The sequence below is a fragment of the Corvus hawaiiensis genome, chromosome 9 (genome assembly GCF_020740725.1).
Source record: "Corvus hawaiiensis isolate bCorHaw1 chromosome 9, bCorHaw1.pri.cur, whole genome shotgun sequence".
Lineage (NCBI taxonomy): Eukaryota > Metazoa > Chordata > Aves > Passeriformes > Corvidae > Corvus > Corvus hawaiiensis.
In genome coordinates this window covers 26,129,876-26,156,981 of record NC_063221.1, presented here as the reverse complement: position 1 = coordinate 26,156,981, position 27,106 = coordinate 26,129,876, and the positions used below count along the sequence as shown (strand labels likewise).

The window sequence follows — 27,106 nt, the reverse complement described above, 5'->3', positions numbered from 1 at the left end:
TCCCTTCAGGTGTTTATCTACCTTTGCCTGCAGCTACACAAACTACAATAGCTTTGTGCTAGCATTTGTATTTTACTGATGTCTAGTATCTCCTAGCTCGTTTTCCTAATACTTCTTCTTTTTAGTATAATAACCCAGGAGAAGTTAATTTCGGTTCCAGCACTAAAATTCCATGGTGGAGACACAGAACTTTTGGGTGAAAATGAGAGAATACTTTTGCCCCAAATTAGCTGAAATTCCTGTTCAGTACAATAAAGTCACTTCATCCCTGGATTTCTTGCAGGGGCTTAATTAACAAAGAAGCTTCCCCACCCCAGCCATTATATGGAAAAAAATTAACATTGTGCTTTTCATTGCTCATGAGCTGCTTCCCAGCAGATTGCTTTCTTCGTATACAAGTGCAAGCATCACTAACATCAGGCACACCTAATTCTACTGGTGGAGTTATGGTCTGGTTTTTATCTGTTTCTGGAAGCTGGAGATATACCTGTGTGTATGTATTTGTTTGGTTTTATGGTGTACCTCTCTCCTGGGTCAGTCCTGCCTGTTCAGTGTGATGGAGCTGTTTTCTTTTACTTTGTACTTGTTCTTGTGAAAGCAGAACAACATGTGAGGCTCACGTTGAGCATGCATGGACCTGATGACTGGAAGGTTATAGCTCATTCTGTCAGAGTTTACTCCTCTCTCTTGTTCTCCACTGTGACTGAATGTTTTTCCCTCAAAGCCACAGAAGCATCATGACAGATCCACCTTCATATGTCTTTGTCAAAAGTTTTGCTAGTTACTGAGCTTACAAACTTATGCTGTGTTTGTAGCACACCTACATTCCGGTACAGCAGCTTGGGTTTTCCTTTCTTTTGAGGGGAGATTTTTCCAGGTTTTTAAAGGACTAACAAATTTTTTGTGCAAGATCTGCTTATGCATCTCAACTTTTCTTCTTGCCTGTGCATCCAAGGAGCACAAAGGAGCCCCTAACCTCAATGCTGAGCAGGTGCCACATGACAGAAGCTCAGCAATTGTTAGATGCTGGTGCTAATGAATACAGGTATCTGGTACAGGCAGCAGTGCTGGATTTCTAGCTGCTGGAGGTGATGACTTTACAGGCACAGAAAGAAGATCAGAAATTACAAAAACACTTCCATTCCGGACTGTTGCGAAGGACTCTTGTTTCTTTCATGCCTAATTCAAAGAATTTACCTTGTTGGATGTGTGGCAATGCTTGTATCAAGAGTTCTTCCTGTCCCTTCAGGAGTCTCGATCCCTTATATTTCTTCAGATGTGTTCTTCAAGCTTTGTCTTCTCACATACCTGAAGTTAATTGGATTTCAGAGAATAAACAGAACAAAATGTTCAACCCTTAACCTCCTTTTCTTTTCTTATCTTTCATAGAAGTTATGTCCATTAATGCTAACTGGCTTTCTGATTCAGAAAATCAGCTTTCTGGAATGGTATTATTTACAAGGTTATATTTAGTACCATTTGAAATTCATCTGACTTGTTTTGCTTGTTAGTTCTGCTTATGTAATGTGGTTTAAGTATTTCAAAACTCCTTTTCCTATTTTTAGATTTTTCTTATTCTGTAGCATCTCTTGCTAAAGGGACTTAAACTAGAAATGGACGTTTCTGCCTCCTTTCTTTAATACTGTGTTGAGAATCTTCCTACAAAGATTAAGTTTAAAATACCTAATCCAGAAGGGAGTATCAGCAGCTGGATGGCTCAGGGAAGTAGCTGCCCTCATGTGCCTTCCAGTCTTTACAAAATTTAGGGTGAAATTAATTTCATCTGATGACAAACCATAGTTAAGACCTTGTTTGAGCGGCCAATTTGGCCTCTTTCTAAATTGCTAGTGTGTGCAAGGAAACTCTAAAAGATGATTCACTCTCCCTAAGACATTTATCCAAGAGAAGTAAAAAGATTCATCCTATAGAAGGGATTTCATCTGTCCATTGATATTAACGAGAGACAAGATAGCTAACTTATATTAGATGATTAGTTTCTACATATCCAAGGCTGTGAACTTCAGTAAGTCCTATGACACATGGAATATTTACATACAATATTACAAAAGTTGCTCACAATGCAAATGTGTGCACCATTATGCAAATCAGTGCACCAAATTGCTTCTGAGCAAGAAATACAGCTAAGCTTCACTTGGGCTGCCTCAATAATACCAAGTTTTCGATGGCTCTGGCATGGCAGCAACTTTCGAGGGAGAAGTTCGAGTTGTAGCCTTATCCCAAGCTCAGGAGCTTTAGTCTCCAGTGGACGTTTATCTCTTGCTGAGCATAGCTTTCCACCCATGTAGAGTTCACTGTAAAGATGAACAGAAAAATAAAAGTGTTGATTCCTGAACAATGCTGAAAAATCTTGGCACCTCTGTGTCAAGCCTGAGTGTGCTGAGGCATCTTGAGAGGCTGATCACCTCGGGATGACTGCAGGTGCTGAGGATGGCCCAGAGCAGAGGCCTCTCGTGTGTTCTGAACTGCTCCCCAAATTGTCTTTCCTTGCACTACGAAAATGGAGACTGGCCAGCTAAAAGTGAGCCCCTAAAGCCAGATGCTGTCAGTGCAGCTGGATTCCAGTTCCAACAGCGATTGGATTCATCATTTGGTGTTGCTTGTAGTTTACAATCTACGGGTACTTTGTGGGTCTTGCTTCCAGATACTTTCTGAAGATGCAGGTCTAGAACCATTTATGTCAAGTGAGAATTTCTCCTGCAGTCTTTAAAGAGGTATAAGGACAATTTATAAAATGTTTATTAAAAGTAGGTGCCTTTTTTCCTTTTTATGCCCAAGAAAATTCTTACTGTTCAATCTCTTTGAGTAAGTATTTTAAAAATAGCCTGGTTGTAATATATTCTATGTGTACTTGGGATCAAATGCAATTTCTTCTTGGAGATTTATATGTAATTATTTTATCCAGGCTCCTTCCCCCTTTAGCAATCTTAACGGTGCCCAAGGTTACTTTAGACCAACATTGATAAAATTCATTCTCTGATTAAAAAAGAGTCTGATATCAAAACTCTATGTACACTGTAGACTTGTATTGTTATAGAGTCCTTATTGTCTTGGGTTCATAGGCTGCAGTCTTTGGAATATTGATATACTCTACATCTTTCTGTATTCTCTTTCCCTCTCTGCATTTTAAAGAGTGTTCATAAACCATCATTTTATTGATGCCATTTGAATACCAAAAAATTTGCAAATTCTTCTAAAAGCAGTAGATACCAGGAATGCAGCTATTGCTCAAAGAGTTTCTTTAATGTTCCCTGTTTGTTAGCAAAGAAAATAAATAAACCCCCTAGTATTTTGGGATCATCTCTCCTTTGAAACACTTAAAAAATATCATACTATCTGTTCTTGCCACTATATTTATTAGGGAAACCATATAATGTCTAGAACAGGTAGAGCACAGTGTGAGGTTAATTCCTTTAGATGGTAAACTAGTAACTTGCTGAAGATTACACAAGAAGTTCACGGCAAAACCAATAACAGATAACTGGTATTTTAGACATGGTGTGATCTGCTGCTGCTATAATGAGCCCAAAGTGTCCTGTGAGGGAACAAGGATATTGTTCAACAGTGAGAAGAAAGAAAAAGCGAGGACTGTTTCTGTTATCTTCTGTCACTAAATCAGGATTCTCTTCAAGCTGCACTGTTATTAAATTTAAATGAAACTAATTATTAGAAACTGCAAGATTTTTTTTTTCTTGGAATTTAATGTATCTTCACTTAGCCAGCCCCACCCACAAAAGAACAACCACTGTTTTAACAACGCTGGGAAGGAAGCAGTCGAGTGATATTGCAGATTTAAAGTGCAGGATTGAAATTGCAGGTCTGGAATTTTAGCAGACTTCAGCACCACTAATACATTCACTGGGATTTAATGTGTGAGCGCACTAAACACAGAATGCGCGAAAGAATAATTCAGTCACAGAGAAAAGGACCTAACAAAAATTATCAAAAAGTTGTTGAATTTCTTAAATGGCCAGCCTCTGCTGAGCTCCCTGTTGAATGGATGAAGTAGGTCATAAAAAATTCCCTTCCTACGACAATGCTCCTACCCAGGGAACTGAAAACTTGCGTCGAAGTGTTTTGTTGCCACTGGACAGATCCATGAAGGGGGAATTAAATGCTGAATGCATTGAGAAAGGGACTGGATGGTCCCACAGTAGTGCAATGCTGCCAGCTGGGCCAGTCACAGCATCTCTGGTTGTTCAGTAGGGCTGTCCCAAGCCCTTGGGACCAAAGCTCTTTCTAGGAAATGATGGCAGGAAGAAGGGGGTGCTGGAAAAACACTGAAAGCAATTTTCTAGCAGGCAGAAGGGCTGAGGAAAGCAAGCAGCTATTGTTAGAGAAAGGAGCAATGACAGTCAGCAGGAGACTGAGAAGCACTAATCACTGCTAAATCACTGGAAGATGTCCCCACTAAGCAGAATTGCCACCCCTGCTAACCAGCAGCCATTGACATTAAATATTGTGGAGCTGAGCTTGGCTCTCTCAGAGGCATGCTGATTAAAAATGCCCTGATGAAATGGTGTGTACAGTAAGAAGTGGTACTTAGTATTTTGTCTTCATAATGCTTTAAATTGCTCTGTATCCCCACAAGGTATTTTGCCATTCTCCATTAAAAATGGGCAGCCGAGTTTCAGAAGCACAGAGCTACTGCAGGACTCCACCGACTTCATTTTGGATTTGAGGATGCTCAGATAATTTTTAAAAGGGCTTGAGTTTACACTGTTTGATAGGCAATAGTGAATTCTTTTTGTTTATCATACCTGTTGTCAAACCCGACAGTGTCTCTAAGTTAGTCTTAATACTTCTTGCTTAACATAGACTAGAAGTTATATAAAAGACCAGAAACTGTTCCTCCCACATCAGCACGAAATATTATGGTTCATTGTTTTGCCCATGCTGATTTATGATTTCACAGCAGTAGCTCCATTAAGCTCTAGAATGGATTTTCACATCATAAAAGCACACTGTTTTAAAATTCTTTGTATTTTAGGACAATTTAATGAAGTAGTTAAAAATTATTCCAGATTGAAAATGTTTTCTGCAATCAAGAAAAAAAAAAATCTGGTATAATATAGTAAAGCAATTTAAAAAAGAAAAAAAAAAAGTAAAGAAATCAAAACAGCTCACTCCTGATCATAGAATCATGCTTCTGAAAAAGAGGAGCTCAGTGGGAGAGTTTTCCTTTTTCTTTCCTACTCTCCCAAATGCTTGTGAAGTGCCCTGCAGTAATGCCACTTTCTTTGTGCATTAGGGAACTTTTAGGGGAAATTGAAAAATAAATAAATAACGGTCTTTTTATGCATTTTGAAGAAGGTCACATTTTGATTTTGCCTGACAAATATTTTGAAATACTGTGGGCCAGGGACAGTCCTTTATCCCAGATATTTCAGGGCTTTTATCTAACATTGCAGTATCCAAAAATCTTTCATGTGAGGTGAATATCTGCAGCAATAGCCATAAATTATTTGAGAGAAATGGAAATTTTCCCTTTTAAGCAACAAGAATTCTTCCTGGGCTAAGATACTGGGGAATGGTCTTGTTTGTTTGTTCCTTTTATTTTTGTTATGTCTTAGACTTGGAGAAGCTTGTGGAGTCCACATGCTGAAGGGGGCATCCAGATCCAGGTACAAAACTTCTCCTTTGAATGGTCCAAGAAAAACCCCTCAGACCCAAAGCAGTATTGACAGTCCTAAGCAGGAGCTGTCTCTCTTCAAAACCACATGTGTTTTATTTCTCTTGAATCTGTAGAGAGCTCCCTGAGGTTTCAAAAGAGAGACAGGGCAGGGGAAAACATCCCTCCTCCTCCCCATCACTTGCCTCCCTCACAATGTTATAGAGAGGCTGCCTCGGGAAGAGCAGTGCTGGAAATCAATATTTGATCAGATCTGCTTGTGTTTATGGACATAAAAGAATATTTCATAGAATCACTGAGGTTGGAAGGGACCTTGGGAGATCATCTAATGGATGCTTAATGTCAATAAGTGTTTTCTAATCTGATTGGTCCTCCTCCATATACAGGAAAGGTAACTCTGGCTGCAGGCAATGACAGGGCTGCTGAGGAGCCTGTGACAGCTGCTCCCGGTGGTGCTGGGAGAGAAGCACTGGTTGGCAAGCTCAGCACCCACACTGGCACTGGAATAACTGGGTTAGAGCTCAGTTTTTTGGATCTTACACGATATTCACGTGGGGTGCACAGCAAAATTCTTCTGCCCCAATACCGGGGTTTGTCCTAATGGCTGGCAATGCAGAGAGCAACTGTCCAGGTAATGAATCGAGGTGAAACACAACATTGTAGCCATGATGAGTAATCTTGGTAAAATGGGCACTAATCTTCAGGGTGGTTATTATCACATTACTTTAGTAAGGCCTCTCACCAGCTCTGGAATTCTTGCGCAGCTGCTGTCAGATTTCACAGTCTACAAACACCCAGTTCAGTACCTGGATGTTTGAAAAACATATTTTACTCTTGTGTAAAGCTCTCTTTTCATTATTTATTTATTATTCCTAACTGGAGGGCCTGTTCCGAGAAAGAGACGCATATGCCCACCCCCCAGCATGATTTTGCTATTTTGAGAGCTTGTTGATATGCAGTTTGCAGGTGGCTCAGAAGGTGACTCATGTAGAGTGTTTCTTCTATCTCTAGAAAAGGCCAGTGGCTCCTAACCAGGTTTTGGCTGCATCCCTCACACAGCTGCTCAACCCCAGAGTAATCATTTCATTACTACTGTGCTTATACTCGGAGTACTACTCTGTATTTTGAGATGATACTTGAGATCATTTGTAAGCAGTGAAGACACATAATTAGATATTTTTTCTTTTTAGGGATTCATAGTGTTTCTTGTGTATATATTTGCTTACAAGTAATAATTATAGTAGACAGCAATAGTACTCCTGTAGTAGTTAGTCATATTCTAGGTATATTTCTATAAGTACATTACACACTATTGTCTGCCTATATCTTCTCTGCAGTCAAAGCTGCATTGCCAACTTAGGTAGAAACATCCAGTCTGGCTTCAAACTTTCTTGAGTACATTGAAGGAGTAGCTGGAGCAGAATGGATCTCAGAATGGGCTGGAAAACTTGCTAATGTCAGGATAGCATTTCCTCCAACAGGTTACAAATTATACTATTCTGGTGCTCTTGAGAATGGGGAATAATTCATCTTTCAGAGCTATCACTGCATATTTGTTATCAAGTATTGCTATAGATAGGTGATTTCCATAACCCTATTCATACCCCACGGAGTCGAAAACGAGTTTATCAAGGCATCTGTAATGAATATGTGAATGCTGTGGGGAGGGGAGAGACAGGACAATGCTGAAAACAAAGGAAAAAAAGACAAATACTCTAAGCTTTGGATGGTAAAATGCCAAATGATAACAGAATATTACATGTTTTGTTACCAGAGGTTTTCTATGAGTTGCTTAATATTGGGAAAGGGAATAGATAAGCACATGTGAGGGAGCAAGGATGACGAGCAATAAAGCAGAAAATAATAATAAAAAAATGGTTTGAAGAAGCAGAAAGTTGCTTGAAAACTGATTGTATAAAATATGTATAGACACCTTAAGAGATCAAAATGGCTGTTGAAAGTGAAGCTGCAAATAGGAACATTTCAGGGAGGTTTTTCTACAAGCCCAGATTTCCGTGGCTGTCTTCTCATTCCTGTGCCATTGCTGGGGAAAAGGCTGCTGGGTGTCCGGACACTCAGACAGGGCTGCTGTGCCTGCACAGTAAATCCAAAATGTCTGACATGCACTGCTCTGACTGCAGGGAAATAACTGTACATTACAGGCTGCTTTGGAGGATGGGATTGCTTTTTTTTCCAATTCATTGAACAAATGTGTTAAAAGAACTAAAATGTGATGCTTTTGTGTTTTACCAAAACTGCAGGGAAATCACATTTTTTCCCCCTTTCTTGTCATCAACATATTTTCTTTATTCATGTAACAGTAGGTGTCATTTTTCTTTAATTATGCCCAGCTATCACATGTTGCTTTTATTTGTTGAGGATGTTAGTTTCAGGGAAAATAATTTAGACAGTTCCATTTTTCAGGCAACAATACTCTAAATCCTGTGCTTACAAATTGCAATTAGATAAGAATTCTTCTTTCCACAATCAAATGTGGCAGTTTCTTACTGGAAAGTAATGATGAATCAAACTTGTAGCGTAAAATGGGAAGATCAAAGCATTCAACGAAAATGTAATGAAGAAAATACACTTTTATGGCTTGGCATTTTAAATGTCCTCTGTTATACATCACCGTGGCAGCATACAGTGGTATAAGTCTTTCTTTAGGAATGAATACAGATTAACACAGCCCCATTTTCTCTGCCAGAATTTCCTTCCTCTGATGATGATATTTCTCTTCCCCCCACCACCCCCCCACACACATACCCCTCTCTTCCCACCCTCAGACCTAAAAGTATTTTAAACATTTTTAGCCTGTCAACAAGCCTTTGCTAAAGGTTTTTGTAGCCTTTGGTAATGACTTCTAATTTATGTGACTAATTATCACGGGATAAATAGAGATGAGGTGCATTAGGATAAGGCTAATCTGCATGTTTGCTGGAAGCTTGAATGGTGCATTTTATAGAGAAACAAAACTCAGCAACTCAATGAAATTAAGGTTGTGACAAAAGACAGGCAAGTTCCAAATGAAGGCAAACTCTCCTCTTCCTGAGCTGCTGCAGTTGAGTGCGAGAAAGGCACTGATGGCATGTAAAGAAAAGAAGCATCATTCCAGATTCTGGAGGTTATTCGGGTCCGTACTGAAGCCTGGACAGATTTTGCCTATTCTGTTTGTACAGATATATTTTCATACAGAACTGCATCATGGCTTGCCTGTCTTCACCATCCACCTTTTTGCGTTTGTGTTGCCTTTATTCTTTAAATCCTAGAGATTACCCATCCCTGCCCACCTCGCTCTGGTTCATGCCACAGGATAAGCAGGCAGTGATGTATGTAATTGTGTATACACATACAGCAAAGGACAATCTGAGCACAAAAACTTATCTAACACCTCAGCACTGCACAATGTTCTCCCAGATAGGACAAACTTATGCTGGTAAAAGAGAGAAACAACAAAAGAAAGGTAATACAGCCTTCTTGCTGAGCAGAGCCGTTCAGTTTTCAGTTTTTGAATTTAGAACTTGAGCTCCACAACACTATGTTGTAATGCATAAGTACTTTAGGTAGTTTAGTCTCATTTTCAAAAGTGATTTGAGGTATCAGACCTCTTAGGATGCTTTTCAAAGCCAGTTGCAGGCAGGTCTAGCATTGCTCTAAGGCAGAGGGACTGGGTTCAGCACAGCTCTGCACATTTCAGAGGTCTCAGCAGCTCCTGCCCAGCCTTACAGTTCCAAATAATTTTACAGCTATGGTTGGTTTTCACCTGCCAGGTTAGAGGTGGGCAGTGCTTGATTGTCTCAGATCATGTGGTCATGCTCTCCATCCTTACTGGGCACCTTGTTGAGCTCCTTGAACCTTCTTAGTCCAGGATGTTAGAAAAGGCCACAATTCCGGGATGTGCAAAATGTAAAAAAGAAGACTTGTATTTAGGAATGTACCCAAAATGCTGCCTTGCTTGCTGAAATTGCTTTTGGAAACATGATGTCTGACTCTTTTAGGAGCCTACAATGCAGTGCTTAAGACATCCAGAGCTTAGTTGCCCAGAGCAGGGAGAATGACAGATTACTCAATTCCCTTTTCAATTACTTAACCACAGGATCATCATTCTACTTCACTCAAATTGTGGTATATTGATTTCTGTTGTGACTCAAAAGATTTTAATTTTTAATAAAAAGTTACCATGATATTCTCTTTATGTGTATAAATCTAGAATGATCTGCCTTTTTCAGACAGGGTATTTAAATTGAAAGACCCCATAATATCTGTCATGTTTATAAGGACCTTTCCCGAGTTCATGACCAGCACTGCCTTGCTCAATTTCCCCACAGGACAGCAGTAACACAAAAGCCTTTGAGGCCTAGATGAGACAATTATAACATAATGAACTTTTAAATTTCAATAACCCTTACCAAAAGTTTCCAAAAAGCTCCCATTGTAAAAAATTGGAGTTTCAGAATATCAGGTAACATAAATTACAGAGAAGCAAAAGAAAAAAAGTTATCCAAAGCCTTCCCTATCTTTTATCGAGTATATGACATAAGGCCAAATTAATATGAACGGGTCTGGGGTGTCGGTACAATACTATAAAACTTGCCTTAAATTGCCTGTAGGTTGTGCATACTGACCCCAAACTCCATCTTACTGAGAAATGTGGTAACAACTCAGGTGTTCCTTCGTCATCCCAGCCCCCAGGTAATTGCAAATTCAGGTGTAGCACCTCGCCAGTGCAGCCCACACTCAGGGCAGGGCCCCTTCTCAAGCCATCAGCAGCTCTTAGAAACCCTGTGCCCACATAAAAACCTTCTACACCAGCAATCCCAAGAGGGATAAAAAACTTCTAGTTTTTCCATTTGACAGCTTCTATGGAAAAGCTGCACAGTGAAACTTGGCCTGAGGAAATTTCCTGGGGACCTTCTGTACTTTCTGGCACACTTCCCAGGAAGGGACTAATCAGAAAAAGCCATTTTTCACAGTTGTTCTTTGGCCTGTCCTCTGTGACCTATTTTCTTGACTAATCCTGTGATTTTTATCCCAACCAATGCCAAATTGCTTCTGTTTCTGCCTGCTCCTGGCCAGTTCTATAACTCTTAGGTCCCAGCAAGATTTTGCTCCCAGCAAAACGCAGAATTTTGAGTGGTTCCTCTTGCTCCAAGCACTCTTCAGAATCAAGGAACAGTATAAGTAACTCCAAAATTCAAGAGCAGCAGCATTCTCTGTATTGGTAAAGGAAGACTTTTGGGCAGCTGAGGTCTTCCCTAGAAGATAAAATACAATCAGGCCAGGCCGTGTGTGATATGAGGTTTGTACTCCTGAAAGCAAAGAACCTCTTGTGAAAAGCTTTTCACGATGATCTGCGAAGCTTTTATTTTGTTGCCAAAAGAGGGAGCCCTCACAGAATTCTCTCTGCTTCAGCAATAGTTTTACTTTTGGGATCTGCTCTTTGAAAAAGCTTTGAATTTTGTTTTTCTTACAAAATTTGAGGCCTTTTAGGTTTACAATAAGTTTATGGCACAGATAATGTGAGCTGTGATTTTTGCCCCCTTTGATTTCACAATGACCTGATGATATAAAGGGAGAAAATAAGTTTTTCATTTTCATAATTATTCAGCTGGCTATCATTAAGTACACAATGCAGTTTCATTAAATTCCATATTTTAGCATTCCAGTGTTAGAAATAATAATTCTGCTAAGCTGGACAGTACTTGCTAGGCACAGAAATTATTTGAAATGGTTCATGATTTTGTGTGTTGTAATTTGGGTTCCACGTTGCCTTCTGTTTATGTGGGCTGGAATTGTCAAAGCTGGTACATGATTCATCTCTTGGCCTCCCCAGAATGATATTTTAATTCCGAAATACTGAATTAATTCTGAAATTCTGAATGCTTGAGATGGGTGAGTAGGATCTCTCCAGTTTGCCTGAAGATATAAAGGGTAAATTAGTGCTGAGTTTATTTGTAATCACTTGTAGAGTGTAATCCAATAAAATTTGGAGGGATTTTAAGAATTATGCAACTTGCTACTAATTTTTACCTGTGGATTAGGTTCGAAGCAGTGAGAAAATACAGGCACTTTTATTAGTATTTATCTGCAGAGGGAAAGCCTTTGTCTCGAGTTCTGCAAGAGACTGCAACAACAAATAATAAGTTTACCAGAGAGACTCGGTGAGTGTTGATTCATGGTTCACCCTTACCTCTTTCTGAGCTTGAACTGGTTAAAGGAAACTCTGGCATGAGAAATTGCAAGTATTTTAGCTGATCTCTGCCATCTTTTCTGAACCTGTACTGTTCCCTAGACTAGTTCCCATTTGAAGAATTTATTTTCGATGTAATGGTTCCTCTGACTCTGTGGCTCCAATGCCCCATTTGGTATTTTCTCTGTTTTGCACAGCAGCTCTCTCTTCCTTTGGGATGTAGTCTGAGTGGATATGGCAGTCCAGCCTTTCTTATCTCGCCCAAATCAAAGCCAAACTTGCAAAACAAAGCCAATAATTGGGCAGTAGAGTTTAAAAAAATACTTTTATTTGATAATTTGAGATATTTTGCCTTGCTATTTTTTTTGACACAAAATCAGAGGCTCCAATCTAACCTGTTTTAGTGAGATTTTGATGCTTAGAATCATTTTAAAAAATACATTACTGCTTAAAAAGTATCTGGGTGCATAATTCATTCTTAGGTCAGTTGTTCTTGAAAAATGTCACATCCTTTCTCTTGGCAAGACCTGGAGCATAATATAGGAGGACTGGAAAATCAGAGCAAAATCGCATTCTGAATGCATATTCCTGATTTGTTGTTGACCAATATTGTGCTAGGGTTGCTGTGGGATTATTGTACCCTAATAGTGGCGAGATTCAGAATAAGTGCAAGGAATAGATTGACTCAGATAGGAAGGATCACATTTAGATGATCACTTCTTTTTCTCTTTTCCATTATGTTCTTGTGGTTGTTTTGAACACTATTAGCATTCCCAGTGTTGTACAGAAACACAGGGGAGACTCAGGGCAGGAGATAAGTGGATTGCAATCAAATTACATGATAAAACAGAAAAATAAACCCAGAAATAATTTTAGGCATTTCATTTTAAAAAAAGAACATTCAGAGTTAAGATTGAGATGGCCAAAATGGGTGCTTCTGACATTTTATGGATGTTCTGCATAGGTAGTGTGCCTCCAAATATTGGATGCTCTGATATACCATATGTGCTGCAATTCCTAAGCAATACAGCAGATGTTTTAGGTGATCAATTCAGAACTCACTGGCTTTGTTAAGCTCTCCTCATTCCCAATTTTATATGATGTGAATGTGCCTGTCATCATAAGTAGAGGAACAGTTCCATATTTAAAAATCCGTGCATAATTCAAAGTTGACACAGTAGCAATACTAAAACACTCCCCAGCCTAGAAAATCTCATGTTCCTCAGAGTCCAAAACACCTACTTAGGGAAAGCCATGACCAGCAAAAATCAGCTTTGTGTGGCTTGAATCAAAACTTAACTATTCTTTCGAGTTTAGGTTTATTGTACAAGGCAGATGAAAGCTGACAGTTCTGATTTCTTTGCTGATCAGAGGGCTGGGGGAGCTGGTTTGTTTGCTTATTTTGTTTTCAGAAAAATTTTGTCTTATTTCTGTGTAATCTGCTCCAAAGCCATCTTCCTAATGGTACCTTTTTATCTTCTGTTCTCTTAACACTTTGTTCTCTGCTGCCCCTTGCTTTGCCAGCTCCTTGTATGCAAAGTGCCTTTTCTGCCCAAAGATCAGCTTCTCTTTCTTTCTCTTTTTCCTTTCTTTTTCCAAGGAGTTTTTTAACAGTAATCCCCAATGATTTTACTTAGTTTTCTGCTCATGTGGGCTGGAAATCTATTCAGGCTTCATGAAAAAGCTCGTTTGAAAGTACTGATTCTATTGTATTGTCTGAACCGTTTAGTTTATTTATTTGGGGATATAAAAGATGTGAACTCTCATATTTTTTCCAGTTAGAAATTAGCACAGATATATTTCTGATGTCTGACACAGTAGAGAGACTTCTGGAGTGGTCTGTGGGGAATAAACATTCCTCTGGGGAGGCTGGGACTGGAGAGGGCAAAGCTGAGCTGGGCTCCCGTGTCTCCTCCATAACCCAAACCCGCAGGACCGTGGGCAAGGGGAGCCACATTTCAGAAGGAAAAATGTTCTCTGTCTGCAGTGCCCAAAAGAAAAATTTAAGCTCACTGAAAACAAGAATGAATCTGACACCTAATTTTGCCACTATCAATTGGAACATTTACATTTGTGTTGGTCTTTCAAACAAAAAAAAAGAAAAAAAATTTAAAAATCCTGAAATATAGCTGTCTGACACAATAGAGTTCAGGCTAAGAACAAGGATAAATTTTCCTGGCATTTTCACCTGTGGAAACTTTGTTCACCTTTCCTGCAGCTGTGAAATTGGTTTGAAATGATGGACTGATGCTTCCTCCTGAGTTATTCTTGACATACCACAGCTTTTTTGCTAACTGAAAAATAGGTACTCTTTGGGGAAGCAAATTGCTTTTCCTAACACAGTGTGTAAATGTTGTTGTAAACATCTAGATAATTAATTTGTAAGGTTAATGCTCAATGGATGCTTGGAAACCTCAGATTTCTTCTAAAAAATGAAGAACATAAATAAGGACAATGGTAGCAATTAAAATACAGAACTATCTATTTCTAAAAAAAAATGGAAACCTCAGAGTGACTCACAAATCACAGGTAAACACCCACATTTCAAATTACCTGGAGAAACATATTTTCTGTGCAGCCCAAAGGACAAGTGCTTTGCAGTATCTCATGAAGAAGTTACCACATTCTTGGTTAAATGTTTGTTACATGTGAGCAAATCTCAGCTTCTGTCCTGTGGGGATCTGGTTCTGAGGGGCACGATCTCTCTCCAGTGACTGTCTCACCAGGGGGAACTGGGGAAACTCAGCCTTTGGCTGGACTGAGCCCTGAAGCATCTCCACATTTGTGATGCAAAAAATGGGCAGTTTCATGTTAAAATTGGTTAACAGAGCGTTTGGTTCCCTTCTCTCTTCCACTAGGACCTCATGCTCAAAGCAGTCCCCAGTTTGCCAGTCACCAGCTTTTTCACAAGTGCGTGCTCTGGGTTTTTTAACCACCACTAGATTTACATCAGGTAGCAGGTCCCCAGTGAATTGCTTATAGAACAACTGTAAAAGAGAGATAATTTGAACCAGTTAGCAATGAGGCTAATGAAAAGAGGGTTTCAGACCTCTTATCTCTGTTCAGTGGACAGGACAAATGTTGTCCCCTATTTTATTAGTCAGAATAACCTGACATGGAGTGAGGAGAGGAGCAAACTTGTAATATCTGGATGGCCTCATTTTCTCAGATTCTCAGATCTCCATTCCAGGCTGCTCTCAGGCAAACTAATTCAGCTCATTGATTTTGATGAACCAAACTTTTATTTTCTCCTTTAATAAAACATAACATGTTATCGACAACATATATAACTCTCTTCAGCTGCTGTGAATGAAAATTCCCCTGGAATGGTTTTCACACTTTAAAGCACCAGGGTGAAGGATTTGGGCTAAAATGCCAAATTTAAGAACTAAGATAAAACTGTACCAATTGAGATGTGTAGAGTGAAATGCTGCCTTGGTTCTGGTAGCCGTCACTTGACTTTTTTATTTACAGTTCTAGAGACACCACCCATAGATTAAACATGAATTACACTAGATAGTTTACAAAGGCAGAGTGACCCTGGGAGAGGCTGTAAGGAGTCCCAGAGACGCCCTGTTAGTTCTAAGGAATTTTGATGGCAGTTGCAGCCTGAATGTACCTTATTCCACAAGTTCTGTGGCTCAAGATACTCAGTTGCAGGGATTTAGTAATGATTTTAGCACATTTCATAGGAAAGTACAACGACATTACTTCAGAGACAAATGAGAAAGCGATGGGTCTGTTTGGAAAGTCAGATTGTTCCTTTTACCTCCAGAAGAGGCCATGCTCTTTTGTACCATTTGACTTCTCCAGACAGTGCTGTCATGGGCTGTAATTAAACAGGCAGGTTTTGGGAGAATGAAGATTTGGATGCTCTGAATCATTTGTTAAAGTGAACGTGACAAGCTGTGGTCTGGTTCGGGAAAAAAAATTTTTTTTGGAGCAATAGAAAAACAAACTCATTGCCATGGATTGTGAAAGGAAACAGACTCAAACTGAAATTAGATGAAAAGCTTGAAATTAGATGAGACCAAAATAGTTGGACATATAAATATATGTATTTGTCCATCCATAATAGATTCTAATTTGACTTTTTGCTGCAATTTTTATCATGTTGCCTTGACTTATATACAGTAATCAAGAGACATTACACAATATGTGGAGGTTGGGGAGGGATTTTCAATAATCCTCCTAATTTAAATGTGAAAACATAGAGTTATTCCCCCTTCCCTCCTGCCTGTCCCTATTGCAGAAAAGTCTTTGGCTGTAGTGGTGCTGTGACAGCCCGAGCAGAGCTTGGGAGGCTGGAGTCAGTCACTCTTTCAGTGAAAAATTCTCATGTTTCAGAAATTTTCCCAACATCTTCAGAACCCCAGGTGGTTTTTTTTTCCTTCTCATAGAATTCCCTTTTTTTCCAAAACAGTAATGCCTTTGAACCCAAGCCAGTCTTCTCCCCACCAGTGTGCTGGCTATTCTGGCATGAAGAGAGTTTATTAAACTTAGTATTAGTTGACATGGAGAGAATAGAAAGCTGCTACTAAACTGGTACTAGCTGGTAGCTAAACTGCTTATGCCAGATATGAATTTTGGAACTTTAGTCCCAATTTGAGTAAATATTTATTGAGTTACAGGCAGCAAAAGAAGGTTTGGGAGAAATGATCTGCTGGTTCAGAGCTCAATCTTAAGGTCCAGATGGGCCAGAGCAGGGATATGAGCTCCCGAATTTGTGTTTCCCTTATGATGTAATCACAGGCTCCTACAACTGTATGTTTAGTTTAAAAATTGCCTGTGTTGGGGGTTGATCTGTGCTGTCTGTTATCCAAACCAGCCCATAAACAATGGCTGGTCAGTCAATATCCCATTACTGGTATAGGTAGATATGCTTTGTTTCTAATTACACATTCATTGAACACTGTTGCTTCTCTTCCCCAGACCCCCAACAAATGGTGAACTTTCAAAGTTCATAATTGCTTTCATAAAAGCTGCTCCTTTCCTTTGTGAGCCTTAATGTAAGATAAGAATCACAACTAAAGAATGGCAAGGCTGTGCCTAAAGGGATCTGTGTCAAGGATAGATTTTGGTTGTTAATGGCACTGTGTGGGGTCTGTACAGTTTTCCTGCCCTTGTTTACTCTATTTTTCAAAATAAATAAATTTTAAAGAGAAGGGTTTATTAGTTCCTGCTGCTTACTATGTACTTTAAAACATAATCCGTTGTTTGTGGCATTACAATAATCTCTATAGGCATTAAGTAATTGATGTCACAAGCACAAGATTATAACCACAGCTCTGCAATTTACATAGTAATACAAGAAACTGTGAAAAACCTGCATGGCAGTGTTTCACCAAAACAAACCCCTTAGAGTGCTGAGTTAAATTGTGGAATGAGTAGATCCTGAACCCTTGCTGTGTAAGTACAGTTAAAACATGCACAAACCACGTTTGTTTTAGTGCAGCTAAAACCAGGTTTGATCTCAATGTGGATGTGGGGCCAGGCCATGGAGAAATGGGCCTCTACTCTTCCTTAATTTCTTGCAGGCCCAGAGCTTTTGGAAAAGAGCAGAACAAAGGTATTGGCTATATCATCCCTTCTTTTCCCTCAGACAAGGGGTTTTCTGTTGTCATAGCTTTTATTGGCAAAGTTAAGGACCAGTTAATTCCAAAGCAGTTCCATCCTCCTCCCTTTCTTCCCAGAGATGAGATAGCCTTAACAACTTTTTGTCAAGATTGTTAATATTTATAGTGAACAGAGAGGCGCCTTTTTTTGGATTCCTAGTGGTTCACTGTGAGTCTGGGTACTACTTTATGAGTGCCGTGTATGTAAATAAGGCAACCTATAGATGAAGCACCAGTAGATGTCACTCAAGAATACATGGATGAGACCATGAATTTGTGGGGCCCATAAAGCTGAGAGTGCCCATTGTCAGTGGCCTCACTGGGCAGTCACTGAAGGACCTCAGCCTCCCCTGGCTTGGGCAATGATCTACAGCTTTTGGTAGGAACCTCCTCACCAAGGAGCTGCAACCTTCTACTTCTGCCATAGATACTTCAGGGTGTTTGTACATCTGCTAAAAAAATGGCTTTTCCACCTTTCCCTTAACCTTTGTTGTATTAATGTTCATTCTAAATAGCTTTGGAGCACAACAGGGCTGCAAGAACATTATGTGTGAATCTTCTGTTCCTGAGACAAGTAGTTCAAAGAGGAAGAAGGAGAGATCTCAGCTACCTGTTTGGCAGTGCTTTGGGAAAATAGGAAGGTACCATGCATCGTTGGTTTGGGGAAAGAAATAGGCAAGTGTCAGATATTAAGTAGGAGAATATGTGCACTGGAAGAATGAGTAAAGTAGCTTAAAGGTTTGGCACTGTCTTTCATTATTCGGACTTGGTTTTGATTCTAAACCAGAATCGAGTTACCACGTATTGCAGCAATCAAATATCTGCAGAGGTCACTGTCAAAATGGTTTAAAATGCTCATTATAGTTCTTAGCATGAGCGATAACATATCCCAAACCACTTTATAAATGTTCTTCCACACCTATATTATCAATAATTGATTCCACAGAGTAGGCTACAGCAGATGCAATTTGCTAAAATCCCAGTCAAGTGTCAACAAGCTGACTGGTTCATTTTATCATGATACCAGGAAACTTTAGCAGCTAATCATAAAGGAAGTACAAAATGTGAGATCTTGTTTCATTATGTGAACAAAAGCCTGTGATTTCAGGATGGAAAGAAAAGATTATTGCTCAGCATAATGTGGAGGGAAAAAAGGCAACTTTAAATCATCAAATTATCCTTTTTTACAGGATTTAAATTAGTAGCTTTTTGGGATCATTATTTAAATCAAGAGTTTCTCTTTGGATGTAACTCTTGCTCTCTGAAGGGAGGTAGCTACAAGTAGTGAAACTTGCATTTGAGGAACTAGGGAGATGTGAAATTCTTACTTTTTTTGCAACACCTTCCTTCATCTAAGCCTTCCTTAGAAAATTCATCCAGATGTCGATCAGCCCTGAATATTTCTTAAACTGTCCAACAGGAGGTGGCAACAAGGAAGGATGGGATACAGCCTTTAACCTCCCCCTCCTGCACATTGTCCCTCCAATGCAAACCCTGGTGATGCCTGTGGGCAGCCACATTGTGCCACCCAACTGTGCCCAGTTGCACACTTGGGATCTCTCTGATTCTTTTCTGAACCCTGGTTCTTTCATGCCATAATGTGAAAGGACAGATTTCTTAAGCATTGACAATGCAGAGCGTGGCAATACTAAAGGCCACAGAAATGTGAAATGCACCCTTCAGTACATCCTCAGCTTTATTTTGTGATAAGATGCAATGGTTTCAATTACTCGTGTGTCAACACAGTTTACAGAAAAGAAACAGAAAGTTTTGAAGTCAAAAAGAAAAGCCACTATTAGTGACAACTTGTGGCAAAATTTCCAGGAAAAAAAATACCATCGTGCTCTTCATTTCAATCTTAAACCCTCTGCACAGTAAATTGAAGGTGGTGAGGGACAGATATGTTCAAAACACACTCAGATGAGGGAGAAGAAATCAATAGCAGAGACCAAAATACATTTTGGAAGACAAAGTCCTTGTGAGGTCCCAGAGAGTCAATTCCAGCTTCCTGTGTGGGGGCTGTGGCAGGAGCTGTTAGTGAGTGGCAGCCTGGTTTTGGGTTCACAGCTGCAGTGAAAACTGCCCACAGAGTGAAGGCAGTGAAAGGGCACAAATCCAACAGGAGCTTTCTAGAGCTGAAGCTGGTCTCAGCTCTGGGCTTAGGAATTTCATATGGAGACTCAGGGCAAGGCAGGAATAGGTGGCCTTGGGTTTTAGAAAAACCTCTGCTGGTTCCTGGGATGTGGAAGGCCAGGAAGCTGAAGAAGCTTCCGGCACCATGTGTGGAATAGATCCCTGAATGGCTGCTGCCAGCTCCATCCCCACTTACCTGCCCTGCTGGATGTGGGGGGCTTGGAGATGATGTGCTGGGACAGTACGGAGGGATAAGGATATTTTTTGGATCATGGCTGGAGGAGGAGTAGGAAGATGACTTTATAATTGCTTTTTTATCACTCTTTCTGACTATATTGACTTTATATTTGACACAGCTTTGGCTGGCAAGTAAGGCCCAGATACATTCAGAATTAGATATGACGAGGCTCATTCTTACATGAGAAGAAAATCATCGGTTGCTACAGAAACAGCTCCATATCAGTCTCGTGGGGCATCTTTGCATCTGGCTTTTTTTCCTTCTCTTTTGCTAATCTGTAGATAAAAGTCAAAGCAAGTGCTGCACATCCCACATCTATATAAAAGGTTGGAGGAACTCTGCAGAGAGCGAAGTGTGAAAGAACATCTCATAGATAAGCTAAACTTAAATGAATGGGTTAATTTACACTCCCCCTGCAATTTTTTTCCTAGTTTTGCAACTCTTGCTAAGTTAATTGAGGTGAAAATTAAATTACGCCAGTCAGCAAATATTTTAAAGACCTCCAAAACAAAGGGAGAGAAAGGAGGTACTTAGAAAAGGAGCTACCAAGAAGCAGGAAAAAATCTGAGGGGTGAGTTAGAATCTGTGTCGAGAAAATTGCATCTTGCAATGGAATAATAATCCAGACTCACTTTCAGGCAAGTTGTTTAACTGGATAAATTAAAGAATTAGTTAAAAGTAAGTGTATATTATGGGTGAACAGGGACCATTCTGCACACTGCAAACCAGCTCACCAGCAACGTTCCTCAACCGGTTTTCTAAAATGTCATGAATTCTTGATGCTTGCTAGATTAATATTTATTGAGTGAATCAATGCTTAATTTATTAAAAAATTGCCTTCCTTGTATTTTAATATGATTTATTACTCATCAGTGCTTATTGCATTAATTAAAGATTGTGTTAATTTTGTGGAAGTGAACACGATCTGCTGCAGGTTTGCTCCGAGCCCTGGTGCACTGTAGGGACGGTGCCTCTGGGCAGTGCCAGAGATGGAAACTGCTCCAGGTGGGAAGCAGAATGAATCACCAGTGGCCTCTTCCTGCCCTTGGGATCTCAAACAGCCAGCAGAGTGGAAAAGAGGATGCTGCCCCTTAAGGGCAGGACAGGATTACAGCAACAGCGATACTGTGATGACGCAGGGAATATTTCTGTTTGTCTCTTATAAATTATGGCTGATGCTGTGGGGATCATTTTAGCGTTTCTCATGGAACGCCTTTTTGTCAACGTAGGTGAAATCCAGCCATAGAGACATGGGAAGCTGTCACCACTTTCCCGACCAGGGACAACAGTCATTGCATTTCAGTGCTCAGATTGTAAGACATTCTTGGGACAGTAGGTTGCCTGAAGATTGGGATGGTCCCAAGCATCTCAGCAGGGGCAGGTGTTTGAGAAGTGGAAAATTCCTAAAGGCAGAACAAAAAAAGCCAGACATCTTGTGAGCTGAGTCTTTCAAGAAATCTGTCAAAACAGGGAGAGGGTGATCATGCTAGAGGGGGGCCACAGCTGCAATTTGCATCTTTCAGCACTGAAGAAAGAAGAAAATATATAAAGCCCCACAGCCACGATTCTTCTGATGAAATTATTTTATTAATGGGTGTGACATTTGTAATGTCTCTCTCTTTAAATTCAAATACTGCTGTTTTTATAGCTACTCGTAAGTGAGTCTGTCTGTTTGTTTTTTTTTTAATCCATCTAGTTACTAGGCTGCTTGCATCCAGCTGAGCCCTGGAAACGGCAGAGAGCTAGCCCTGAGATCTGAGAGCAGGCTGGAATTTCCACAAAGTGATTGCGTCCATAATTAGGGCATTTTTGCATGTTTAAATGCACAATTCTGGAAAGCACTTTACTGTTTGCTTCTCTCCAGGGCTGGGGTGAGTGTACACAAACTTCCCTTGACGAGCTAAATCAGAGAAACCTCTTCAAGGTCCAATGAAGGTCAGAGCTGAGAATTTTTTCCTCCCTCTCTCACCAGGCAGGCAGGAACGACCGAGCTCCAGCCTGGAGCACTTGGGTGGAGCCAGTGCCAAGAACCTGGTGGCATTTCAAATCCCTTGCAGTAGTTAGGTGTTAGATGCAAAAGATCAGTGCTGCTCCACTTGAAGTCAGAGAAATAACTTCAGCTTAAAGTTCAACATATACACAAAGATTTCCTGGATCTGGAGTTAATTTGTTTTTTTCAAGGTCAGCTTGAAGGCAATATTCAAACTGGAAAAAAGTTACAAACTGAACATACTTGTAATAATTTCATTTTATTTCCCATTTGTTTAACCAGTCCTATATGCTTATGTTTTCCTGACTTATCAAGCTAAGCTATTTTGGTTTTTATTTAATGTTTATTTTTACCCCATTTAATAGACAACTGGGGGCCAGTTGGGCTGCATGCCTTTCTCTCTGTTCCGTATCTTTACATTTTCCAACTTTCTTTGATGCAGGATATTTATATTCCACCTTTTTTCCTAGTAGAGAGGCTTTCATGGAGTATAGGCTTCAGATATATATTTTCTGCTCTAGCTGTTCATTAGATATACAGCATTTGGAGTTCCAGTTGTGCTGAGAAATGTAAGCAAAGCTTTTGGCCCAGTGGGGGCTAAGCTCTGGCATTTCACTGCTTTGTACATATGAATCAGGATTAAGGTGCAGGATCTATATAAAAATTTAGCTCATTAGGAGATGTTTCGTCTCACAGCTCCCACGGGGAAGGCGGGTCCTGTGCTCACACACAGGATTTCTTACTCTGCTTTGCTGCTCCCTGGGAAAGGAGGAGTTCAGCAAGTGATACAAAGCAGCAGCAGGATATTCTGCTCCCTTTTACCCTGGCACACCTGGAAAAAGGTTTGGCACACACTGATCTCAGTATTTTAAACTAAAGCAAATGTGCTCGAGCACACTGCTAAGGTCATGCTCAGAATGACTTAGCAGAGTTAAGAGAACAAGGAGTACCTCTGGAAGAAGAAAGATAGGAATTTTCTCTCAAATATATTTTGTGTTGTATAAGAGGTAAGGTACTGAAGGCCAGGAAGGTTTCAGAAAATGTGTTTTTTCCAGCCTGACACCCCACTTGGCTTCCCAGCAGGCCAAATTCACTGTTGTGCCCAGCATAGCTCAAGTGTGTTCAGTGGATGACCAACTGTGTCCATGCACTTCAGCCAGTGAAGCTTTACCACAGAGGAATGATGGGCTTGGAAGGGAGTTTCATCAGTCATGATTTCCAAGGAAGAGTGCTCAGGGTAGGGAATACCAGGTCAATGTTTCCTCCTCAAGGACTTTCAGCTGTCACATAGGGAATACAGTAGTGCAGTGATGAGAATTAGATTAGAAGAAGATCAATAGGGCTGACAATAAATGAAAGTAACACAGACATTATTGAGCAAATTAGGAGAGAGAAATTAAACTGGACAGTATAATCTTCAATACCTGCTAGACACACTGATGTTGGGCAAAGTTAGGGAGAAGACAGTAAGTTGGAAAGTGCCGCGATGAAGGGGCAGTAACAGTCTGTCCATGAGGTGAGGAAAGCCCTGCTTGTGATGGAAAGCTCTCAGCCCACAGAAAAGCAGAAAAAGATGATAATGGTCCAGGAGTACATGGATTTAAGTGGCAGGCTGTGGAGGGGCAATGGTGGAAAGATCACCTAAGACCGGGAACGTGGAGTAGGCAACAGCGCTGGCTATGTGTTACGGGAAAAGGGAACCTCAGATGTACCCCACCATCGCAAAGGCTTTGGTGGGCTAGCTTTTTCCTGGCCAAAAATTTTCCTAACTTTCTCATAGTACCGGTTTGTTTGCCCTGTGAAGGTTTGCAGCCTTTCCAGAAACCAGTCCTCTGTGTAAACTTGATTATTTGCCATATTAACTCCCTGTATTTTGCTGTCTGTACACATATCCAGTGATGATCAAGTCTGGCAAGCTTTTGGGGCGAGGGATATCCAGTGGCAATGAGATCCATGGTCTGACTGAGCTCAGCATGAAAAGAAGCTTTCCTTTTATCAGTCTTGAGTTTGTCTAGATCCTCTTACATGTCTTTGAAAGGTTCACCCCAAGGCGATATAATTGTGTTTGATCACATACAGGCATTGAGTCAGTGATTGATATGAATAAAGAACTTAGAGTTGCTTGTCCTGGTTCCATGTCTTCTTCCCTGTGGAATCAGAAATCACTTTTATAAATATATCAGTCCATCTGTGCTTCCAGCTATCCATTTCAAGTATATGTTCCAAAAATGAAATAGTAACACTTTATAAGCCCAAATAAAAACACATTAAAAGGATTGAGGAAGGGGTTTTTCTTCCTCATAAAGTACATGTGGATCCCTTCCAAAAGAGTTAACTGTGAGCCATGTAACTTGTAATTAATTCTGCTATAAATGTCAGAGCACTTACTTTGCAGGTCTAATCTGACCCACTAAAATTAGTCCCCTTTTAACAATTCCTTTTATAATTTGTTTTTCAGCAGAAACGGCGGCTTGACCTCCTGACAATAACCAGCCCTGGTAAGTGAGCTCTGCCGCGCCACTCTCTTCTCTTCTCTTAAAGAGATGGTTGTCTAAATGTGTTTTTTCCCTGGTCTCTGACATGCAAAATGAAAACCACTGTTCCCCAGAAAATCTTTCACCTAATAACAAGTGACAGCTATATTGTGCTTGGCAAAGCCCCGGGCACTTATCCGTTCACAGAGCTGCCTCTTCAGACCTTTACTCTATGAATTGGAGTGCTGATATTTCTTTAAGCCTCCTGGGGTTACAGTTAGTGGTATATCTGCAGGGCAGATGCCCTCAAATTCACAAAGTGTGTTCAAGTATCACAGAAATGCAAGCTTGACTTTCCTTGGTGGCAAACGGGAGCAGTCTGGGGAGTCTGGAGATGGTGACACTATGTGTGAGGTGGGAGACATGAGATCCAGGCTCAGGGCAGAGAACCCCAAAGTGGGTCAGAAAATATTTAGGTAGAATTAAAATGCCTTAAACTATCTGCTTCATGATGACTTTTGTCATTTGCCTGTTGAGGAAATAAACCAAAATTTGTTCTTCTTGGGAAAGTGTGGGGCTCTTTGGCAAGAGTGAGTTTCGAAGGTCTCAGCACTGTGGTTGAAATGCAGGTTGGTTCAGTTGTGCTCCTCTGTGATCTCAGCCCTTAAGGCTGGCTGGCTTTAATTTATTTCTATTTGCCTGGCTCACTTTCTTTCCATTAGCTGCTAGGGAAGTTTGCTGCCCATCAGCTTCAGATGAAGCCCTGCTCAAACAGTGCCATATTTTGGGTAACTTTGTTCATTTTTCAGATGTGTGTATGAATTAAGCTTTGAGGTGGGCTTTAACTGGGACTAATGAATTCTGGCCTTAACTGGTAATAATGTGTTAGCAGAGTGAACAGGTGTTATGGGAAGTGAACAAAATGTGACACACATTTGCTTGGATAACAATTTTGCATCAATAATTGTTCTGACACTCTAAATGTAGATATAATCTGTGACATGCTTTCTCCTTCACTAACCTTGTTAAAATAATAAGAATTAAAATAAGGAGGAGGAACACTTTGTTGGGACAGATGTTTGAGGCTATTGGCAATTGCATCACATTTTTGCATGTTCACTTTTCATGCAGTTTGCAATTATGTTAATGTATGCTCAGGGCACTTGCTGATAAAAGCAACAATACAGTGTGATACAGCCATTGTCACTATTCTAACTGTAACTTCAAGGACAAACATGGCACATTTTTCATTTTCCACATCTTCAGCATTCCCTGTTTCTACAGGAAAAAGAAAAAAAAAGATCTCTGAAGGTCTTAATCATAGCACACGCTCAGATCTTGGATAAGGGCACCAAAGTCCACAGACACTTTTTCAATAAGAGAAAAAGAGGATTGGGGACCAGAATGATTTAAAACGAGTCTTTTCTGTAAAATAAACTTATGATACTTTCCTCACAATTTCAGATACAGTATTCACTGTGAAAGGGTTGATTGGGTTGAGTTGGTGCATAGATGTGATCACAGTACGTAGCTGTAGCTTCAGATCTCTGTTTAATAAAGCAATCTACTAAATGAACACAGCAATTAGTTGGAAGCATCTTCAATAACTGTGTATGTAGGCACACTGCACTAAAAGGGGGAAAAGCTTTCTACAATGCTTACCTTTTCTGAAATGCAAGTTTTACCCTTTGATATTTAACCAGAAATCTACAGTAACTGGACACATAGGAAAAAAAAAATAATGCTTGTTCATGATTACATAATAAAGTGCCTATAGTTTTGCTTTCAGTAGAGGCATTTTCAAAAGAAGCTTGATGCTGGATCAGGTCAAACTTACCAAAGACCCTAAAGCTGAGGTTTTTCAAAGGGGTTGAAAAAGTTAGGCACTCAATTCCTGGTAGGATTGGAAAATGTCAGCCTGTGATTAAAGGGTCTAGTTTCAGCCCTACAAATACAAAAATAAAATAAAATAAATCATAGCCTTGGGGCTTTTATCTGTCTTTGGAGACTGCTACTTTAAAATATTTAGTTCTTTGAGTCCTAGCTCTAAGATCTGACATTGACAGTCTGCTTTTACAAAAGTCTTGATATCAGTTATGATAGCTGAGATCAGCCATAATCACTGTCAACCCTTAATTTATTGATTCAAATGAGGGGCTGAGCTGTTTAGTTGCACCTGCCAATCCTCTGGGACTTGTTTCTGTTCTCCACCTTGCCGCAGGCAGGCAGCCTTTGCTTCTGGCAGAGGTCACACAGCTTTAGTTAAGAGTTGTGGAAGTCCTCTGCCTCCCACAAGGGGCGTCGGCCACCAAAACACTATTGCTTAATTGTAAGAATAGACAAAGGGCTTCAAAAGTAAAGGTGACCTCTGTGATTTGCACCTCTGTCAAGATGAATATCCTCTCTCTCTCTTGTGTGTGTGTGAAGCTCTTGAACTAGTTTTTCTACCTTTAGTCAAGAATTGATGGTGATCCCTTGCAGGTAGCGCAACAGCTGTTCTCCATGTGCCCCTAAAACAATTTCCAAAAACTGATCAGCCAATTAATGAGATTAATTGCAAGGTAAAATAATGCCATTAATGTAAATTAAGTGTTGCTGAGACTCAGGTGCCAAAACACTTGAAGAGAGTTTGTGGGATCACAGAAAATTAATGTTATCACATTAATAACTGTTATCACACTGCTTCCCATGGCCATGGCTGTTGCAGGATTCCTCAGGAATCACCGAAGGGTCAGAATTTGTGCCTGTTTCTTGCTCCTTGAACCACCCCCCGCCTGTGCTATGCTGAACCCACACCGAGGGTGACCCAGCGCTGC

General features: G+C 40.2%; 1 protein-coding gene across 6 annotated transcripts in view; it reads left to right on the top strand.

Moving 5' to 3' along the window:
- LOC125330262 (BEN domain-containing protein 5) overlaps window positions 1-27,106 on the top strand; it is an 888,500-nt gene that overhangs the window by 444,263 nt on the left and 417,131 nt on the right. For 4 of the 6 annotated variants that reach the window (XM_048313225.1, XM_048313224.1, XM_048313227.1 and 1 more), the window contains exon 6: window positions 24,275-24,314. In XM_048313225.1, the coding sequence (XP_048169182.1) occupies window positions 24,275-24,314 (40 nt within the window). The remainder of the gene's footprint in view (window positions 1-24,274; window positions 24,315-27,106) is intronic. The other 2 variants (XM_048313226.1, XM_048313223.1) reach the window with 1 other exon arrangement.